The sequence below is a fragment of the Pristiophorus japonicus genome, chromosome 6 (assembly GCF_044704955.1).
Source record: "Pristiophorus japonicus isolate sPriJap1 chromosome 6, sPriJap1.hap1, whole genome shotgun sequence".
Classification (NCBI taxonomy): domain Eukaryota; kingdom Metazoa; phylum Chordata; class Chondrichthyes; family Pristiophoridae; genus Pristiophorus; species Pristiophorus japonicus.
In genome coordinates, this window is record NC_091982.1 from 253,635,177 (window position 1) to 253,654,285 (window position 19,109).

Consider the following 19,109-nt stretch of genomic DNA (forward strand, 5'->3'; position numbering starts at 1 on the left):
GAGGCCAATATGTATCATCCCCTCGGCAATTCTGGCTGAAGGTGGTTGTAAACACTTCAGCCTTGTCTTTTACACTCACGTGCAGGGCATCCCAAAGAGCTTGAAGTGCACTCACTGTAACACAGACAAATACAGTATCCGATTTGCACATGGCAGTAGGAGAAATGACTGCTTAATCTTGTCTTGATGATCTTAGTTGAGGGAGGAATTTGCTGATGAGATAGAATTTCCTTGCTTTTATTTGAATAGTGTCATTCAATCTTTTATGTCCCACTGAGCAGTTAGAAAAGGCCTTGGTTTAACATCTCATCGGAAAGACAGGCTGTCTGACTGTGAAGCATTCCCTCAGTACTGCGCCCCCCCACTCCCCCCGCAACAGTGCAGCTCTCCCTCAGTACTGACCCTCCGACAGTGCAGCACTCCCTCAGTACTGACCCTCCGTTAGTGCAGCACTCCCTCAGTACTGACCCTCCGACAGTGCGGCACTCCCTCAGTACTGACCCTCCGACAGTGCAGCTCTCCCTCAGTACTGACCCTCCGTTAGTGCAGCACTCCCTCAGTACTGCCCCTCCGACAGTGCGGCACTCCCTCAGTACTGCCCCTCCGACAGTGCGGCGCTCCCTCAGTACTGCCCCTCCGACAGTGCGGCACTCCCTCAGTACTGACCCTCCGACAGTGCAGCTCTCCCTCAGTACTGACCCTCCATTAGTGCAGCACTCCCTCAGTACTGACCCTCCGACAGTGCAGCACTCCCTCAGTGCTGCACCGGAGAGATTGGCCTCGATTATGGGGCTGAAAAGCCTTGCCCTTCGCTGTGCTGTGTGGGTTCGTGGGGTCAGGCTGGTGTCGCTGTTCTGTATGTGGTGGGTAGCTGTGTCAGTGTCACTACCTGCTGCAGACAGGGGTGCAGGAAATGCAGTGTACACAAGCTGGTGCCTCCTCACAATATCAAACTGTTGTGCAGTAGGCTCCTGCATTTGGCGCCGGGATCAGGATGGATTCCTGCGGCCGCAGTGATCTGTGAGCCAGTTTTTCCAGGTCGCTGGGCCACACAGAGGGCGGGGCCAGGCGTGGGAATCCCCTCCTTTCAGCCTCTTAGTCTGACATCAGGGGCTGTGTTTAGGAGGAGGGCAGTTCCACGTCTGGCAGGATTCTGAACCTCTTGCATCAAACCTCTGACTTCATACCGAATGCCACTGACGGAGTCAAGCTGACACAATGGGAAATTATTTTTTCCTGTGCGATTGGTGTGTGTCTGGACAATGTCTGATCCTGGAGGCTGATAATATGCTCGCCAGGGCCCTACATGTCTCTCTCATCAGCTGGGCTTTCACTGCTGGTTTTAATTGATTGAAGTTGCTGTAATTGTCACTGGTTTGTTTCTCTCCCCTGTGCAGGTGAAAAGCCGTACAGCTGTCGTACGTGTAGTAAAAGCTTCATCTCTTCAGGAGAGCTGAACAAACACAGCCGATCGCACACGGGTATGTAGGAGGAACCCTGAGACGGCAAGAACCAGCCAAACTGGTCCGTTCAGCACAACCTGCAAATCTGTGCAAAAATTGTTAACTTGAAGATTCTCTGACGTCCAATTAGTAAATAGAGGGCCAGCAATCGACCATCTCTCTCCTGGCTGGGTACAGGGGGTATTAGTGATGGGGGAATTCCCTACACCTGGCCAGGGGTATTAGTGATGGGGTAATTCCCCACATCTGGCTGGGTACAAGGGGGTATTAGTGACGGGGGAATTCCCCACACCTGGCTAGGTACAAGGCGGTATTAGTGACGGGGGAATTCCCCACACCTGGTCAGGGGGTATTAGTGACGGGGGAATTCCCAACACCTGGCTGGGTACAAGGCGGTATTAGTGATGGGGGAATTCCCTACACCTGGCCAGGGGTATTAGTGATGGGGGAATTCCCCACACCTGGCTGGGTACAAGGCGGTATTAGTGATGGGGGAATTCCCTACACCTGGCCAGGGGTATTAGTGATGGGGGAATTCCCCACATCTGGCTGGGTACAAGGGGGTATTAGTGACGGGGGAATTCCCCACACCTGGCTGGGTACAAGGGGGTATTAGTGACGGGGGAATTCCCCACACCTGGCTGGGTACAAGGGGGTATTAGTGACGAGGGAATTCCCCACACCTGGCCAGGGGGTATCAGTGACGGGGGAATTCCCAACACCTGGCTAGGTACAAGGCGGTATTAGTGACGGGGAAATTCCCCACACCTGGCTGGGTACAAGGAGGTATTAGTGACGGGGGAATTCCCCACACCTGGCTGGGTACAAGGAGGTATTAGTGACAGGGGAATTCCCCACACCTGGCTGGGTACAAGGGGGTATTAGTGACGGGGGAATTACCCACACCTGGTTGGGTATAAGGGGGTATTAGTGACGGGGGAATTACCCACACCTGGTTGGGTACAAGGGGGTATTAGTGACGGGGGAATTACCCACACCTGGTTGGGTATAAGGGGGTATTAGTGACGGGGGAATTACCCACACCTGGCCAGGGAGTATTAGTGACGGGGGAATTCCCCACACCTGGCTGGGTACAAGGGGGTATTAGTGACGGGGGAATTACCCACACCTGGCCAGGGAGTATTAGTGACAGGGGAATTCCCCACATCTGGCTGGGTACAAGGGGGTATTAGTGACGGGGGAATTACCCACACCTGGCCAGGGAGTATTAGTGACAGGGGAATTCCCCACATCTGGCTGGTTACAAGGGGGTATTAGTGACGGGGGAATTCCCCACACCTGGCTGGGTACTACGGGGTACTAGTGATGGGGCAATTCCCCACATCTGGCTGGGTACAAGGGGGTATTAGTGACGAGGGAATTCCCCACACCTGGCTGGGTACAAGGGGGTATTAGTGATGGGGGAATTCCCCACACCTGGCTGGTTACAAGGGGGTATTAGTGACGGGAGAATTCCCCACACCTGGCCAGGGGGTATTAGTGACAGGGGAATTCCCCACACCTGGCTGTGCACAAGGGGGTATTAGTGACGGGGGAATTCCCCACACCTGGCCAGTGAGTATTAGTGACAGGAGAATTCCCCACATTTGGCTGGGTACAAGGGGGTATTAGTGACGGGGCAATTCTCCACACCTGGCTGGGTACAACCAGGTATTAGTGACAGGGGAAATCCCCACACCTGGCTGGGTACAAGGGGGTAATAATGACGGGGGAATTCCCCACATCTGGCTGGGTACAAGGGGGTATTAGTGACGGGGGAATTCCCCGCACCTGGCCAGGAGGTATTAGTGACGGGGGAATTCCCACATCTGGCTGGGTACAAGGGAGTATTAGTGATGGGGGAATTCCCCACACCTGGCTGGGTACAAGGGGATGCTAGTGACGGGATAATTCACCACACCTGGCCGGGGGTATTAGTGACGGGGGAATTCCCCACAACTGGCTGGGTACAAGGGAGTATTAGTGACGGAGGAATTCCCCACACCTGGCTGGGTAGAAGGGGGTATTAGTGATGGGGGAATTCCCCACACTTGGCCAGGGGTATTAGTGACAGGAGAATTCCCCACACCTGGCCAGGGGGTATTCGTGACAGAGGATTTCCCCACATCTGGCTGGGTACAAGGGGGTATTGTGATAGGAAAAGCTTGCATTTACATAGTGCCTTTCCCAACCTCGAGGCGTCCCAAGTAGTCAATGAGGTGCTTTTGCACTGTAGTCACAGCTGCTGCATTGTGTCCGGGGTCCTGCATTGCAATGCCATGTGTGGGAGATATTTTGGTGAGATTTTCACACATCTATCTCACTCCCTATCATTTTGTAACTCACTTTTTTAGATTTTTGTACAGTCTCTCCTAACAATGGAACCCAAAAAGACGACTGAACTCTTTCTCTGCCCTAAATAGGGAACACTTTCCCAACAAAAGCCAGATCATGTTTCAATGAGTCAGGATTTTTTCTCTGGTGTGGGTGAGACTGGCAAGGCAGCATTTATTGCTCATCCCGGGTTACCCTGAGGGTATTAGTGAGCGTAGGCGAGACTGGGTTTGTCGGCTCCCCTCCCTGAGGGTATTAATGAGCGACTGGAGTCACATGTAGGCCTGACTGGGTTAGTGGCTTCCCCTCCTTGAGGGTATTTGTGAATCGCTGTGTTTTTGCAACAAATCTATTTCCAATGCTAGCCCACAAACAACCAGACTTTCATTGTATTAAATTTCACAAGTTTCTCTGGTGAGATTTGAACCCACCACCTCTGGATTGGGATCCAGGACTAGTGTATCCACTTGGTGACCTGGATTCAGGGTCTCGGTTAACCTGATCTGTAAGGTGTATAAATAATTTCACTGCACTGAAAACTGGGCAGGACTGTTAGATTAAAGCCACATCCTTTACATCCTCCAATCAATTTGTCCCCCATTAAATTGGTCAGTCTCTTTACCTAATGTCACAGCCTTTAGAATTATAACATTGTTCTGGTGATAGAAATGATTGACAGGGTATGAGAGAGAGATGGTGAGTGAGATGAGGGAGAGCGCGAGGCTTGGGATTAGCTTGGGATTGATACAGGGCTATGGGAGAGAGCGGGGCAGTGGGATTAGTTTGGGATTGATACAGGTCTATGGGGAGAGAGCGGGGCAGTGGGATTAGTTTGGGATTGATACAGGGCTATGGGAGAGAGCGGGGCAGTGGGATTAGTTTAGGATTGATACAGGACTATGGGGAGAGAGCGGGGCAGTGGAATTAGTTTGAGATTGATACAGGGCTATGGGGAGAGAGTGGGTCAGTGGGATTAGTTTGGGATTGATACAGAACTATGGGGAGAGAGCGGGGCAATGGGATTAGTTTGGGATTGATACAGGGCTAAGGGGAGAGAGCGGGACAGTGGGATTAGTTCGAGATTGATCTAGGAAAGAACGGGCACAGACTGAAAAAATTTAAGATAAGAATTTGAACTTTAAAAAGGGGGCGATCCGAGGATTCGGATCATTTGGATAAATATTTACTTTAAAGTGTGTTTCTTTCAGGTGAAAAACCTTTTGTCTGTGAATTGTGTGGGAATTCGTATTCCGACGTGAAGAATTTAAAGAAACATAACAGTAAAGCACATGTAGGTGAGTATTTTCATAAAATCTTACAGCACAGAACGAGGCCATTCGGCCCGTCCAGCCTGTGCCAGCTTTTTGAAAGAACTGAAGGAACAGGAGGAGACCATTCAGCCCCTCGAGCCTGTTCTGTCACTCAATGAGATCCATGTACCTGCCTTTCACCCATATCCCTTAATACCTTTGGTTAACAAAGATCTGCCACTCAGATTTAAAATTAACAATTGACCCAACATCAATTGCCATTTGTGGAAGAGAGTTCCAAACTTCTACCTCCCTTTGTGTGTCGAAGTGTTTCCTAATTTCACTCCTGAAAGGTCTGGCTCTAATTTTTAGTCAATGCCTCCTGGTCCTAGACTCCCCAACCAGCAGAAATAGTTTCTCTCTATCTACCCGATCCGTTCCCCTTAATATATTGGAAATTTCGATCAAATCACCCTTTAACCTTCTAAATTCTAGGGAATACAACCCTAATTTGTGTAATTTCTCCACATAATGTAACCCTTGGAGTCCGGGTATAATTCTGGTAAACCTACGCTGCACTCCCTCCAAGGCCAGTATATCCTTCCTAAGGTGTGGTACCCAGAACTGCTCACAGTGCTCCAGGTGTGGTCTAACCAGGGTTTTGTACAGCTGCAGCATAACTTCTACCCCTTGTATTCTAGTCCTCTAGATATAAAGGCCAGCATTCCATTAGCCGTTCTGATTATTTTCTGTACCTGTCCAGGACATTTTAATGATCTATGTACCTGGACCCCAAGTCCCTTTGGACCTGCACTGTGTTTAACCTTTCACCATTTAGAAAGTACCCTGTTCTATCCTGTTTAGGTCCAACATGGATGACCTCACATTTGCCTACATTGAAATCCATTTGCCACAGTTTTGCCCATTCACTTAATCTGTTGATATCCCTGTGTAATTTTATGCAGTGCTGCCTATCTTTGTGTCATCAGCAAAACTGGATATATGACGTTCTATGTCATTGTCTAATTCACTAATACATACTGTGAATAGTTGCGCCCTCAACACAGATCCCTGTCGTTTATATGGGACTTTATCAAACGTCTTCTGGAAGTCCATATAAATAACATCCATAGACATTCCCCTACTTTAATGTCCAATTTAGTCCCACACACCAACTTTTCCCCATACCCCTGCAAATGAATCCTCTTCCAGTGCATGCCTAATGCCTTCTGAAAGTTTCTATGGAATCTGATTCCACAGGTAGTTCCAGATCTTACAACCCTCTGTCAAAAACATTCTCATTTCCCCTCTAGTTCTTTTAACAATTATTTTAAATCTGTGACCTTTGGTTACCGACTCAACTTGCCAGAAGAAATCGTTTCTCCGTACTTTATCAAAACCCTTTATAACTTTGAATGCTTTTCTTAAGTCTCCCCTTAAGCTTCTCTGCTCGAAAGGAGAACAATCTCAGCTTCTCTAGTCTCTACACCTGAGTCCTTTATCCCTGGGATCATCCTGGTATACCTCCTCTGCACCCGCTCCTGAGCCTTGACATCCTTCCTAAAGTGCGGTGCCCAGAATTGGACACATTACTCCAGCAATCAGAAGGATAGCATAGTGGATATGTTAGTGGACCAGTAATCCACAGGCCTGGATTAATAAGAACATAAGAAATAGGAGCAGGAGTGGGCCATTTGGCCCCTCGAGCCTGCTCCGCCATTCAATATGATCCTTGGCTGATCTGATCATGGACTCAGCTCCACTTCCCTGCCCGCTCCCCATAACCCTTTACTCCCTTATCGCTCAAAAATCTGTCAATCCCCACTTTAAATATATTCAATGACCCAGCCTCCACAGCTCTCTGGGGCAGAGAATTCCACAGATTTACAACCTTCTGAGAGAAGAAATTCCTCCTCATCTCAGTTTTAAATGGGCGGCCCCTTATTCTAAGACTATGTCCCCTAGTTTTAGTTTCCCCTATGTGGAAATATCCTCTCTGCATCCTCCTTATCGAGTTCCCTCATTATCTTATAAGTTTCAATAAGATCACACCTCATTCTTCTGAACTCCAGTGTGTATAGGCTCAACCTATCCTCATAAGTCAACCTCTTCATCTCTGGAATCAACCTAGTGAACCTTCTCTGAACAGCCTCCAATGCAAGTATATCCTTCCTTAAATACAGAGACCAAAACTACGCAGTACTCCAGGTGTGGCCTCACCAATACCCTGTACAGTTGTGGCAGGACTTCTCTGCTTTTATACTCTGTCCCCCTTGCAATAAAGGCCAACATTTCATTTGCCTTCCTGATTACTGCATTGTGTTAGTATGCAAGTATAGAGATGTGAGTTCAAATCCCTTCACAGCAGCTGGTGGAATTTAAATTCCGTTCATTAAATAAATCTGGTATTAAAAAAAAAAGCTAGTATCAATAATGGTGATCGGATTGTCGTAAAAACCCATCAGGTTTAGTAATGTCCTTTAGGGAAGGAAATCGTCCATCCTTACCCGATATGTGACTCCAGACCCACAGTGTGGTTGACTCTTTCTTGCTCTCTTGGCCTAGTAAGTCACTCAGTTGTCAAGAAGGTGGCTCATCACCATCTTCTCGGACGATTAGGGATGGGCAATAAATGCCGGCCTTGCCGGCGACGCCCACATCCCGTGAATTTTTTTTTTAAGTTGAGGCCGAACCAGCGATTTGTTTCTGTTTCTGTATTCAGTGCCCCTATTTACAAAGCCAAGTATCCCATACGCTGAATCACTATCAACTTGTCCTGCTACCATCAAGGATTTGTGAATATGCACCCCCACATCCATCTGTTCTTGCAGCCCCTCAAAATAGTGCCATTTAGATTAAACGTTTCCATGTTGTTTCTCCCAGTGCATCGTTTTACACTTATCTGCATTAAACTGCTTCTGCCACATGTCTGCCCATTTCACCAGTCTGTCCTCCTGAAGTCTGATACCATCCTCCTCACTATTTACTACATTGCCAAGTATTGTCTCATCCGCAAACTTCAAAACTATCCTCCCCATACCCAAGTCCAGGTCATTTATATAAACCAAGAAAAGCATTGGTCCCAATACTGACCCCTGGGGACCCCACTGCATACATCTCTCCAGTTAGAAAAACAGTCGTGCTCTTTGCCTCCTATCCCTTAGCCAATTACATACCCAAGTTACCACCGTCCCTTTAATACCATCTGCTTCTAATTTCCAAATAAGTGTTGAGGTACTTTATCAAATGCCTTTTGAAAGCCTGTATATACAACATCTATTACACTACCCTCATCCAACCCTCTTTGTTATTTCATCAATCAGGTTAGTCAGACACAATTTGCCTTTAACAAATCCGTGCTGACTCCCTTATTAAGCCCTGCTTCTCCAAGTGAGAATTAATGTTGTCCTTGACAATGGGCTGCAATAGCTTTCCCAATGCTGACAGTAAACAGATTGGCCTGTAGTTAGCAATTTTATCCCTCTCCCCATTTTTTGATCCTTAAATCCTCTGGCACCACTCCTGTATCCAAGGAGGCTTGAAAGATTGTGGTCAGAGCTTCTGCTATCTCCACCAAACTTCCTTCAACAACCTAGCATGCATCCCACCTGGACTGGGTGTCTTGTTAACTGAGTGATGCCAACCTGTTTCGCACCTCCTTTCTATCCTTTTTTTTATCCTGTGCAATATCTCTACTGCCCCTCCTTCACTGTAACATTTTCATCCTCCTCTTCACAACTTCAGGACATCCTAAAACATTTTACAGCACTCCGCTTTAAAGTACTTTTGAAGTGCTGTAATATGGGAAACGTGGCAGCTAATTGTGCGCAGCAAGCTCCCACAAACAGCAATGTGGTAATGACTAGATAATCTGTTTTGGTGATGTTGATTGAGGGATTGTCCAGGACACCGGGGATAACTCCCCAGCTCCACTTCAAAAAGGTGCCATGGGATCTTTTATATCCACCTGAGAGGGCAGACGCGGCCTTGGTTTAACGCCTCATCCGAAAAACGGCACCACTTACAGTGCAGCACTCCCTCAGTACGGCACTGGAGTGTCGGCCTAGATTTTTGTGCTCAAGTCTCTGGAGTGGGACTTGAACATACAACCGTCTGACTGAGGCGAGAGTGCTACACACTGAGCCACAGCTGACACTGAAGACAGATGCAAAAAAAAAGAAAGATTTGCATTTCTATAGCGCCTTTCACGACCTCAGGGCGTCCCAAAGCACTTTGCAGCTAATGAAGTACTTTTGAAGTGTAGTCAGTATTGTTATAATGTAGGAAACGCGGCAGCCAATTTGTGCACAGCAAGCTCCCATAAACAGCAGTGTGATAATGACCAGATAATCTGTTTCTGTTGTGTTGATTGACGGATAAATATTGGTCAGGACACCGGGGATAACTCCCCTGCTCTTCTTCAAATAGTGCAATAGGATCTTTTATGTCCCCTGAGAGAGCAGTCGGTTTAACATCTCATTCAAAAGTCGGCACCTCTGACAGTGCAGCACTCCTTCAGAGTGCCAGCCTAGATTTTTGTGCTCAAGTCTTTGGAGTAGAACTTGAACCCACAACCTTCTGGCTCAGAGGCAAGAGTGCTGCCCACTGAGCCACAGCTGACAATGTACTCATCCACTACCTCAGTCATGCTCTCTGCCTCGAGGCCAGTACTCTGTATAACACCAGTGTGTGAAAGGCCAGTGCTCTGTATAACACCAGTGTGTGAAAGGCCAGTGCTCTGTATAACACCAGTGTGTGAAAGGCCAGTGCTCTGTATAACACCAGTGTGTGAAAGGCCAGTGCTCTGTATAACACCAGTGTGTGAAAGGCCAGTACTCTGTATAACACCAGTGTGTGAAAGGCCAGTGCTCTGTATAACATAGAAGCAGAGAAACATAGAAAATAGGTTCAGGAGTAGGCCATTCGGCCCTTCGAGCCCACACCACCATTCAATATGATTATGTAACTTCAGTACCCCATTCCTGCTTTCTCTCCATACCCCTAAGGGCCACATCTGACTCCCTTTTGAATATATCTAACGAACTGGCCTCAACAACTTTCAGTGGTAGGGAATTCTACAGGTTCACAACTCTGAGTGAAGAAGTTTCTCCTCATCTTGGTCCTAAATGACTTGCCCCTTATCCTTAGACTCTGATCCCTGGTTCTGGACTTTCCCAACGTCGGGAACATTCTTCTTGCATCTAACCTGTCCAATCCCATCAGAATTTTATGTTTCTATGAGATCCCCTCTCATTCTTCTAAATTCCAGTGAATATAAGCTTAGTCGATCCAGTCTTTCTTTATATGTCAGTCCTGCCATCCCGGGAATCAGTCTGGTGAACCTTCGCTGCACTCCCTCAATAACAAGAATGTCCTTCCTCAGATTAGGAGACCAAAACTGTACACAATATTCAAGATGTGGCCTCACCAAGGCCCTGTACAACTGCAGTAAGACCTCCCTGCTCCTATACTCAAATCCTCTCGCTATGAAGGCCAACATGCCATTTGCCTTCTTCACCACCTGCTGTACCTGCATGCCAACTTTCAATGATTGATGTACCATGACACCCAAGTCTCGTTGCATCTCCCCTTTTCCTAATCTGTCACCATTCAGATAATATTCTGCCTCCCTGTTTTTGCCACCAAAGTGGATAACCTCACATTTTTCTACATTATACTGCATCTGCCATGTATTTGTCCACTCACCTAACCTATCCAAGTCACCCTGCAGCCTCTTAGCATCCTCCTCACAGCTCACACTGCCACCCAGCTTAGTGTCATTTGCAAACTTGGAGATATTACATTCAATTCCTTCGTCTAAATCATTAATGTATATTGTAAATAGCTGGGGTCCCAGCACTGAACCTTGCGGTACCCCACTAGTCACTGCCTGCCATTCTGAAAAGGACCCGTTTATTCCTACTCTTTGCTTCCTGTCTGCCAACCAGTTCTCTATCCACGTCAATACATTACCCCCAATATCATGTGCTTTAATTTTGCACACTAATCTCTTGTGTGGGACCTTGTTAAAAGACTTTTGAAAGTCCAAATACACCACATCCACTGGTTCTCCCTTGTCCACTCTACTAGTTACATCCTCAAAAAATTCTAGATTTGTCAAGCATGATTTCCCTTTCATAAATCCATGCCAACTTGGACCGATCCTGTCACTGCTTTCCAAATGCGCTGCTATTACATCTTTAATAATTGATTCCAACATTTCCCAACTACCAATGTCAGGCTAACCGATCTATAATTCCCTGTTTTCTCGCTCCCTCCTTTTTTTAAAAGTTGGGGTTACATTAGCTACCCTCCAGTCCATAGGAACTGATTCAGAGTCTATAGAATGTTGGAAAATGACCACCAATGCATCCACTATTTCTAGGTCCACTTCCTTAAGTACTCTGGAATGTAGACTATCAGGCCCTGGGGATTTATTGGCCTTCAATCCCATCAATTTCCTGACTAATAAGGATTTCCTTCAGTTCCTCCTTCTCGCTAGACCCGCGATCCCCTAGTATTTCCAGAAGGTTATTTGTGTCTTCCTTAGTGAAGACAGAACCAAAGTATTTGTTCAATTGGTCTGCCATTTCTTTGTTCCCCATTATAAATTCACCTGATTCTGACTGCAAGGGACCAACATTTGTCTTCACTAATCTTTTTCTCTTCACATATCTATAGAAGCTTTTGCAGTCAAGTTTTTATGTTCCCTGCAAGCTTCCTCTCATACTCTATTTTCCCCCTCCTAATTAAACCCTTTGTTCTCCTCTGCTGAATTCTAAATTTCTCCCAGTCCTCAAGTTTGCTGCTTTTTCTGGCCAATTGATATGCCTCTTCCTTGGAGTTAACACTATCCCTAATTTCCCTTGTGAACCACCTTCCCCGTTTTATTTTTACGCCAGACAGGGATGTACAATTGTTGAAGTTCATCCATGTGATCTTTAAATATCTGTCATTGCCTATCCACCGTCAACCCTTTAAGTATCATTCGCCAGTCTATCCTAGCCAATTCACGTCTCATACCATCGAAGTTACCTTTCTTTAAGTTCAGGACCCTAGTCTCTGAATTAACTGTGTCACTCTCCATCTTAATGAAGAATTCTACCATATTTTGGTCACTGTTCCCCAAGGGGCCTCACACAAGATTGCTAATTAATCCCCTCTCATTACACAACACCCAGTCTAGAATGGCTAGCTCTCTAGTTGGTTCCTCGACATATTGGTCTCGAAAACCATCCCTTATATACTCCAGGAAATCCTCCTCCACCGTATTGCTACCAGTTTGATTAGCCCAATCTATATGTAGATTAAAGTCACCCATGATAACTGCTGTACCTTTATTGCACGCATCCCTAATTTCCTGTTTGATGCCATTCCCAACCTCACTACTACTGTTTGGTCTGTACACAACTCCAACGAGCGTTTTCTGCCCTTTGATGTTCCACAGTTCTACCCATACAGATTCCACATCATCCAATCTAATGTTCTTCCTTAATATTGCGTTAATCTCCTCTTTAACCACAATGCTACCCCACCTCCTTTTCCTTTCTGTCTATCCTTCCTGAATATTGAATACCCCTGGATGTTGAGTTCCCAGCCATGTCTCCGTAATCCCAATTACATCATATCCGTTAACAGCTATCTGCGCAGTTAATTCATCCACCTGATTACGAATGCTCCTCGCATTGAGACACAGAGCCTTCAGGCTTGTTTTTTTAACACTCTTTGTCCTTTTAGAATTATGTTGTAATGTGGCCCTTTTTGATTTTTGCCTTTGATTTCTCTGCTCTCCACTTTTACTATTCTCCTTTCTACCTTTTGCTTCTGGCCCCATTTTATTTCCTTCTGTCTCCCTGCATAGATTCCCATCCCCTTGCTATATTAGTTTAAACCCTCCCCAACAGCACTAGCAAACACTCCCCCTAGGACATTGGTTCCGGTCCTGCCCAGGTGCAGACCGTCCGGTTTGTACTGGTCCCAGCTCCCCCAGAACCGGTTCCAATGTCCCAGGAATTTGAATCCCTCCCTCTTGTACCATTCCTCAAGCCACATATTCATCTTAACTATCCTGCTATTTCTACTCTGACTAGCACGTGGCACTGGTAGCAATTCTGAGATTACTACTTTTGAGGTCCTACTTTTTAATTTAACTCCTAGCTCCCTAAATTCAGCTTGTAGGACCTCATCTCATTTTTTACCTATATTGCTGGTACTATATGCACCACGACAACTGGCTGTTCACCCTCCCCCTCCAAAATGCCCTCCAGCCGCTCAGACATCCTTGACTCTTGCACCAGGGAGGCAACGTACCATCCTGGAATCTCGATTGCGACCGCAGAAATCTATTCCCCTTACAATAGAATCCCCTACCACAATAGCTCTCCCACTCTTTTTCCTGCCCTCCTGTGCAGCAGAGCCACCAATGGTGCCATGAACTTGGTGCTGCTGCCTTCCCCTGATGAGCCATCTCCCCCAACAGTATCCAAAGCGGTATATCTGTTTTGGAGGGAGATGACCGCAGGGGACTCCTGCACTACCTTCCTACTCCTGCTGTGCCTGATGGTCACCCATCCCCTATCTGCCTTTGTAACCTTTACCTGCGGTGTGACCAACTCACGGAACGTGCTATCCACGACACCCTCAGCATCGCGCATGCTCCAGAGTGAATCCATGCGCAGCTCCAGTGCCGTCATGCGGTCTGACAGGAGCTGCAGCTGGATACACTTCCCGCACACATAGTGATTTCCCACATAGCACAGGTGGAGCATGACACGGCTCTGGGCTCTCCTGCCATGCTTTAACCCTTAAATTAACTTAATTTGGCAACAATGCCAAAGGTTTCTTCCTGATAAGGAAAAGAAAAAAGATAAAGAAAAAGAAAAACTACTCACCAATCAACCAGCCAATCACTTACCCTCTTGGCTGTGATGTCCTACTTCGATTTCTTTTTACTTCTTTCTTTTACTTTTGACCCCGTTGCCGCCGCTTCCCTCTCAGATCCGCCCGCTCCCGCTGCTGCTCCCGACTAGCTCAGTCTGGGCCTCGGGCTTTACTGAAGCGCTCCGCTGCTTCTCTCGGAGAGCCGCCCGCTCCCGCTGCTGCTCCCGACTAGCCTAGACCCGGGTGTAAAAGGCCATGGCTCTGTATTACCTCATATCGTGAGAGGCCAGTACTGTGTATAACACCAGTGCTTATGATCTTGTTTGATGCTGTGATTTCATTTCCAGCTGTAACGAGGACCGAGGGTAATGATGATGGGGCAGATTTTGTCGAAGGTGAGTCGCAGGACTCGATGGAGCTGAAACCCTCCGACCTATCCCTGCCACTCACCATTGCTGTGGGAACGGAGCAGCAGCAGATGTTGATGCCTGTGAGCGACGTCCCGTCTTTATCCACAGAACAATTGCTGCGGCCATCAATGTCTGCCTACCCCGAGCCACAGCTCATCTTCCTGCAGCAACTGTACTGAGGGATCGCAGTGCCCCTGGGGGGGGGGTGGGGGTGGGGGTGAGGGGAGGGATCGCTGTGTGCCCCGAGGGGAGGGGAGGGTAGGGGGGATCGCAGAAATCGCAGTGCGTCCCAGTGGGGGTGGGGGGGGGAAGGAATCGCGGTGCCCCCGGGGTGGGGGGTGGCAGTGGCGGGATCACAGTGCACCCCCGGGGGGGGGGGGGAGAGGGGGAATCGCAGCGCGCTCTTAAGGGAGGGGCGGGTGGGGGGTGATGGGATCGCTGGGTGAGAGGGGAGAGCTCGCTAGCCCGACCCCTGGACTGGCTGTTGAAGACCTCGAGTAAATGCCAAGTGTCTGAGCTGATGACTCGGCTGCACGGCGTCCTGTTTTGCTGCTAATGGGCGATGTTGACACAGTTTATTCCCGTGTGGTGAGTTTGGTGCCGTTCACCACCTGTAATCACTCAGTGGCATTTCAGTGTTCCTGGGCCCGAAGTCCCGCTGAAGGTTAGTGTGGTTGTGGAGCTGTGCTTCTCCCAGGTGCAGGGTCTTTGGGCCCAGCGGTGGGTCTCTGGGCAAGGGGGAGGGATCTCCGGGCATAGCCGGGGGGAGTCACTGGGTGGGGTGGTGGCTGGGCCCAGAGTGGGGGTCACTGGGTGGGGGCGTCTCTGGGCCCGTTGGGGGGGGGTCACCAGGTTGGGGGGGTCTCTAGGCCCAATGGGGGTCGCGGGGCGGGGGGGGGGGGCACTCTGGATTGCCGTGACTGCAGCGCTGGTACCTGGCCGGTGTTTCCCAGCCATGCAGTGATCGCTGCGTGCTCTCAGAGCCGTTCCATGGGGCACCCCGGTCCTGACCCCGGCTCCACGTTTGCATCGGAGATTTATTTAATTATTCAGAGAATTTAGAGCAATCAGAATTGCAACAATGCCACAGTGCCCGCTCCACCCACCCGGACCAGCTCTCCCCTCTCTTTTCCCCCCCCCCCCCCCCCCCCGGACCTGTCCGCCTGCTCCCCCACCACACCCCCTCGGACCCACTCCCAGCCCCCCCGCCCCTTCGGACCCGCTCGCTCCCCCCCCCGCTCCCTCCCCCCCTCCCCCTCGGACCCATTCCCGCCCCCTCGGACCCGCTCCCTCCCCCCCCCTCGGACCCGCTCCCTCCCCCCCGCCCCCTCGGACCCGCTCCCTTCCCCCCCCTGCCCCCTCGGACCCACTCCCTCCCCCCCCCTCGGACCCACTCCCTCCCCCACCCGCCCCCTCGGACCTGCGCTCTTCCCCCCCCAGCCTAAGATTGTGGACCTGTTGCTGCATTTCCCTCAGCCCACTTTCTTGGATCAGCGGGATGTGAACTCGTCTCGTTCTGTTTGTTGAGTCGTTTTGAAATCAGAGCTGGCAATAAAGTTACTGATTTGTTCATTTGGTGTTTGTATCGGAGCATCGCGAGGACTGGCTCAGACACGCGTCCAGTGTCCACACCACACACACCACATCGCATAGAATCACCTCTCTGTCTCTCACTCTCCCTCTCCCTGTCCCTGTGTCCCTATCTCTGTCTGTGTGTGTGTGTGTGTTCCTCTCTGTCTGTGTGTGTGTGTGTGTCCCTTTCTGTCTCTGTGTGTGTGTGTGTGTGTCCCTTTCTGTCTCTGTGTGTTTATGTCTCTCTTTGTCATAAATCCAGGCCGACAGTCCCAGTGCAGGGCTGAGCGAGTGCTGTATTTTCAGAGGAGCCATCTTTCAGATGAAACATTAAACCGATGTCCCGTCTGCTCTCACAGGTGGATGTAAAAGATCCCATGGCATTATTTTGACGAACAGGGGAGTTATTCCCGGTGTCCTGGCCAATATTTATCCCTCAATCAATATAACAAAAACAGATTATCTGGTCATTATCACATTGCTGTTTGTGGGACCTCGCTGTGCAGAAACTGGCTGCTGCGTTTCCTACATTACAACAGTGACGATAGTTCAAAAGTACTTCATTGGCTATCAAACAGAGATGTCCAGTGGTCGTGAAAGGCGCTATAAAAATGCAAGTCTTTCTGTTTGTGTGTGACTCTGTCCCTCCCTCTCTTTCTGTGTCTCCTAAATCTAGGCTGACACTCCATCTTACAGATGAGAAGTTAAACAACGCCCCGTCTGCTCTCAGGTGGACGAAAATATCCCATGGCTCTATTTTTCGAAGATAATAAGAGGACTTATCCCTGGTGTCCTGGCCAATATTTATCCCTCAACCAAAATAACAAAAACAGACTATTTGGTCATTATCATAAGAACATAAGAAATAGGAACAGGAGTAGGCCATTTGGCCCCTCGAGCCTGCTCCGCCATTCAATAAGATCATGGCTGATCTGATCTTGGCCTCAACTGCACTTCCCAGCCCGCTCCCCATAACCCTTTACTCCCTTATCGCTCAAAACTCCGTCTCTCTGCCTTAAATATATTCAATGACCCAGCCTTCACAGCTCTCTGGGGCAGAGAATTCCACAGATTCACAACCCTCTGAGAGAAGAAATACCTCCTCATTTCCGTTTTAAATGGGTGACCCCTTATTCTGAAACTATGCCCCCTTGTTCTAGATTCCCCCACAAGGGAAAACATCCTCTCTGCATCTACCTTGTCAAGCCCCCTCAGAATCTTGCACGTTTCAATAAGATCACTTCTAAACTTCAATGCGTATAGGCCCAACCTGCTCAACCATTCTTCATATGACAACCCCTTCATCTCAGGAATCAACCTTGTGAACCTTCTTTGAACTGCCTCCAATGCAAGTATATCCTTAAATACGGAGCCCAAAACTGTACACAGTACTCCAGGTGTGGTCTTACCAACACCCTGTGCAGTTGTAGCAGGACGTCCCTGCTTTTATACTCCATCAGCCCTTGCAATAAAGGAAGACATTCCATTTGCCTTCCGAATGAGTTGCTGTACCTGCATACTAACTTTTTGTGTATCATGAACAAGGACCCCCAGATCCCTCTGCACCACCGCATTTTGTAATTCTCATTTAAATAATTTGCCTTTTTATTTTTCCCAGCAAAGTGGATAACCTCACATTTTCCCACATTATACTCCCTCTGCCAAACTTTTTCCCACTCAGTTAGCCTATCTATACCTGTGGAATTCTCTGCCCCAGAGAGCTGTGGAGGCTGGGTCATTGAATACATTTAAGGTGGAGATAGGCAGATTCTTGAGTGATAAGGGAGTGAAGGGTTATGGGCAGCGGGCAGGCAAGTGAAGCTGAGCCGAAGATCAGATCAGCCATGATCTTATTGAATGTTGGAGCAGGCTCGAGGGGACAAATGGCCTACTCCTGCTCCTATTTCTTATGTACTTTGTGGATTTTTTGCGTCCTCCTCACAACTTGCTTTCACACCTATCTATCAGCAGCAAATTTGGCTACATTACCGTTGGTCCCTTCATCCAAGTCATTAATATAAATTGTAAATAGCTGAGCCCCCTGTGGCACCCCACTAGTTTGTCAACTCATCGCGACTCTCTGTTTTCTGTTAGTTTGCCAATCCTCTATCCACGCGAACATATTGCCCCCACCTCCTTGAGCTCTTATCTTGTGCAGTAGTCTTTTATGTGGCACCTTATCGAATGCCTTCTGGAAATCCAAATACACCACATCTACTGGTTCCGCCTTATCCACCCTGCTCGTTACATCTTCAAAGAACTCCAGCAAATTTGTCAAACATGATTTCCCTTTCATAAAGCCATGCTGACTCTGCTTGACTCTTTTATGCTTTTCTAAATGTCCTGCTACTACTCCCTTAATAATGGACTCCAGCATTTTCCCAACGACAGATGTTAGCCTAACTGATCTTTATTTTCCTCGATTCTGTCTCCCTCCTTTCTTGAATAGGGGCGCTACATTTGCGTTTTTCCAAGCCGCTATGACCTCTCCAGTATCCAGGGAATTTTGGTAGATTGCAACCAATGCATCCACTATATCTGCAGTCACTTTAAAGACACCAGGATGCAGGCCATCAGGTCTAGGGCACTTGTCCACCTTTAGTCCCATTATTTTGCCTAATACTTTTTCTCTAATGATAGTGATTGTTTTAATCTTCCTCCTCCCAATAGCCCCTTGATTATCAGTTATTGGGATGGTTTTAGTGTCTTCTAACATGAAGACCAACACAAAATATTTGTTCAATGTCTCTGCCATTTCCCTGTTTCCCATTATTAATTCCCCAGTCTCATCCTCTAAGGGGCCAACATTTACTGTAGAAGCTCTTATCTTTCTTGCTAGTTTACTCTCATAAACTATCTTCTCTTTCTTTATTATTACCTCCTTTTCCTTTCTGCCTATCCTTCCAAAATGGCAAAAACCCATGAACATTCAGTTGCCAGCCTTGGTCACCTTGCAACCACGTCTCTGTAATGGTTTTCAGATCAGACCCATTTGTATCTATTTGTGCCATCAACTCATCTATTTTGTTATGACTGCTATGTGCATTCAGATAAAGAGCTTTTAATTTTGTCTTTTTACCATTTTTCCCTACTCTGACCCCACTTTCTGATTGCTGTTTGTGGGAGCTTGCTGTGCGCAAATTGGTTGCCACGTTTCCCACATTACAACAGTGACTACACTCCAAAAGTACTTCATTGAC

General features: G+C 48.1%; 1 protein-coding gene across 2 annotated transcripts in view; it reads left to right on the forward strand.

The window, feature by feature from the left end:
- The window catches only part of LOC139266041 (myoneurin-like), a 56,964-nt gene extending 42,409 nt beyond the window's left edge, over positions 1-14,555 (forward strand). For both annotated transcript variants that reach the window (XM_070883840.1, XM_070883841.1), the window contains exons 6-8: positions 1,398-1,481; positions 5,006-5,092; positions 14,275-14,555. In XM_070883840.1, the coding sequence (XP_070739941.1) occupies positions 1,398-1,481; positions 5,006-5,092; positions 14,275-14,516 (413 nt within the window). In that variant the 3' untranslated portion in view covers positions 14,517-14,555. The remainder of the gene's footprint in view (positions 1-1,397; positions 1,482-5,005; positions 5,093-14,274) is intronic.
- Positions 14,556-19,109: the final 4,554 nt, after the last annotated feature.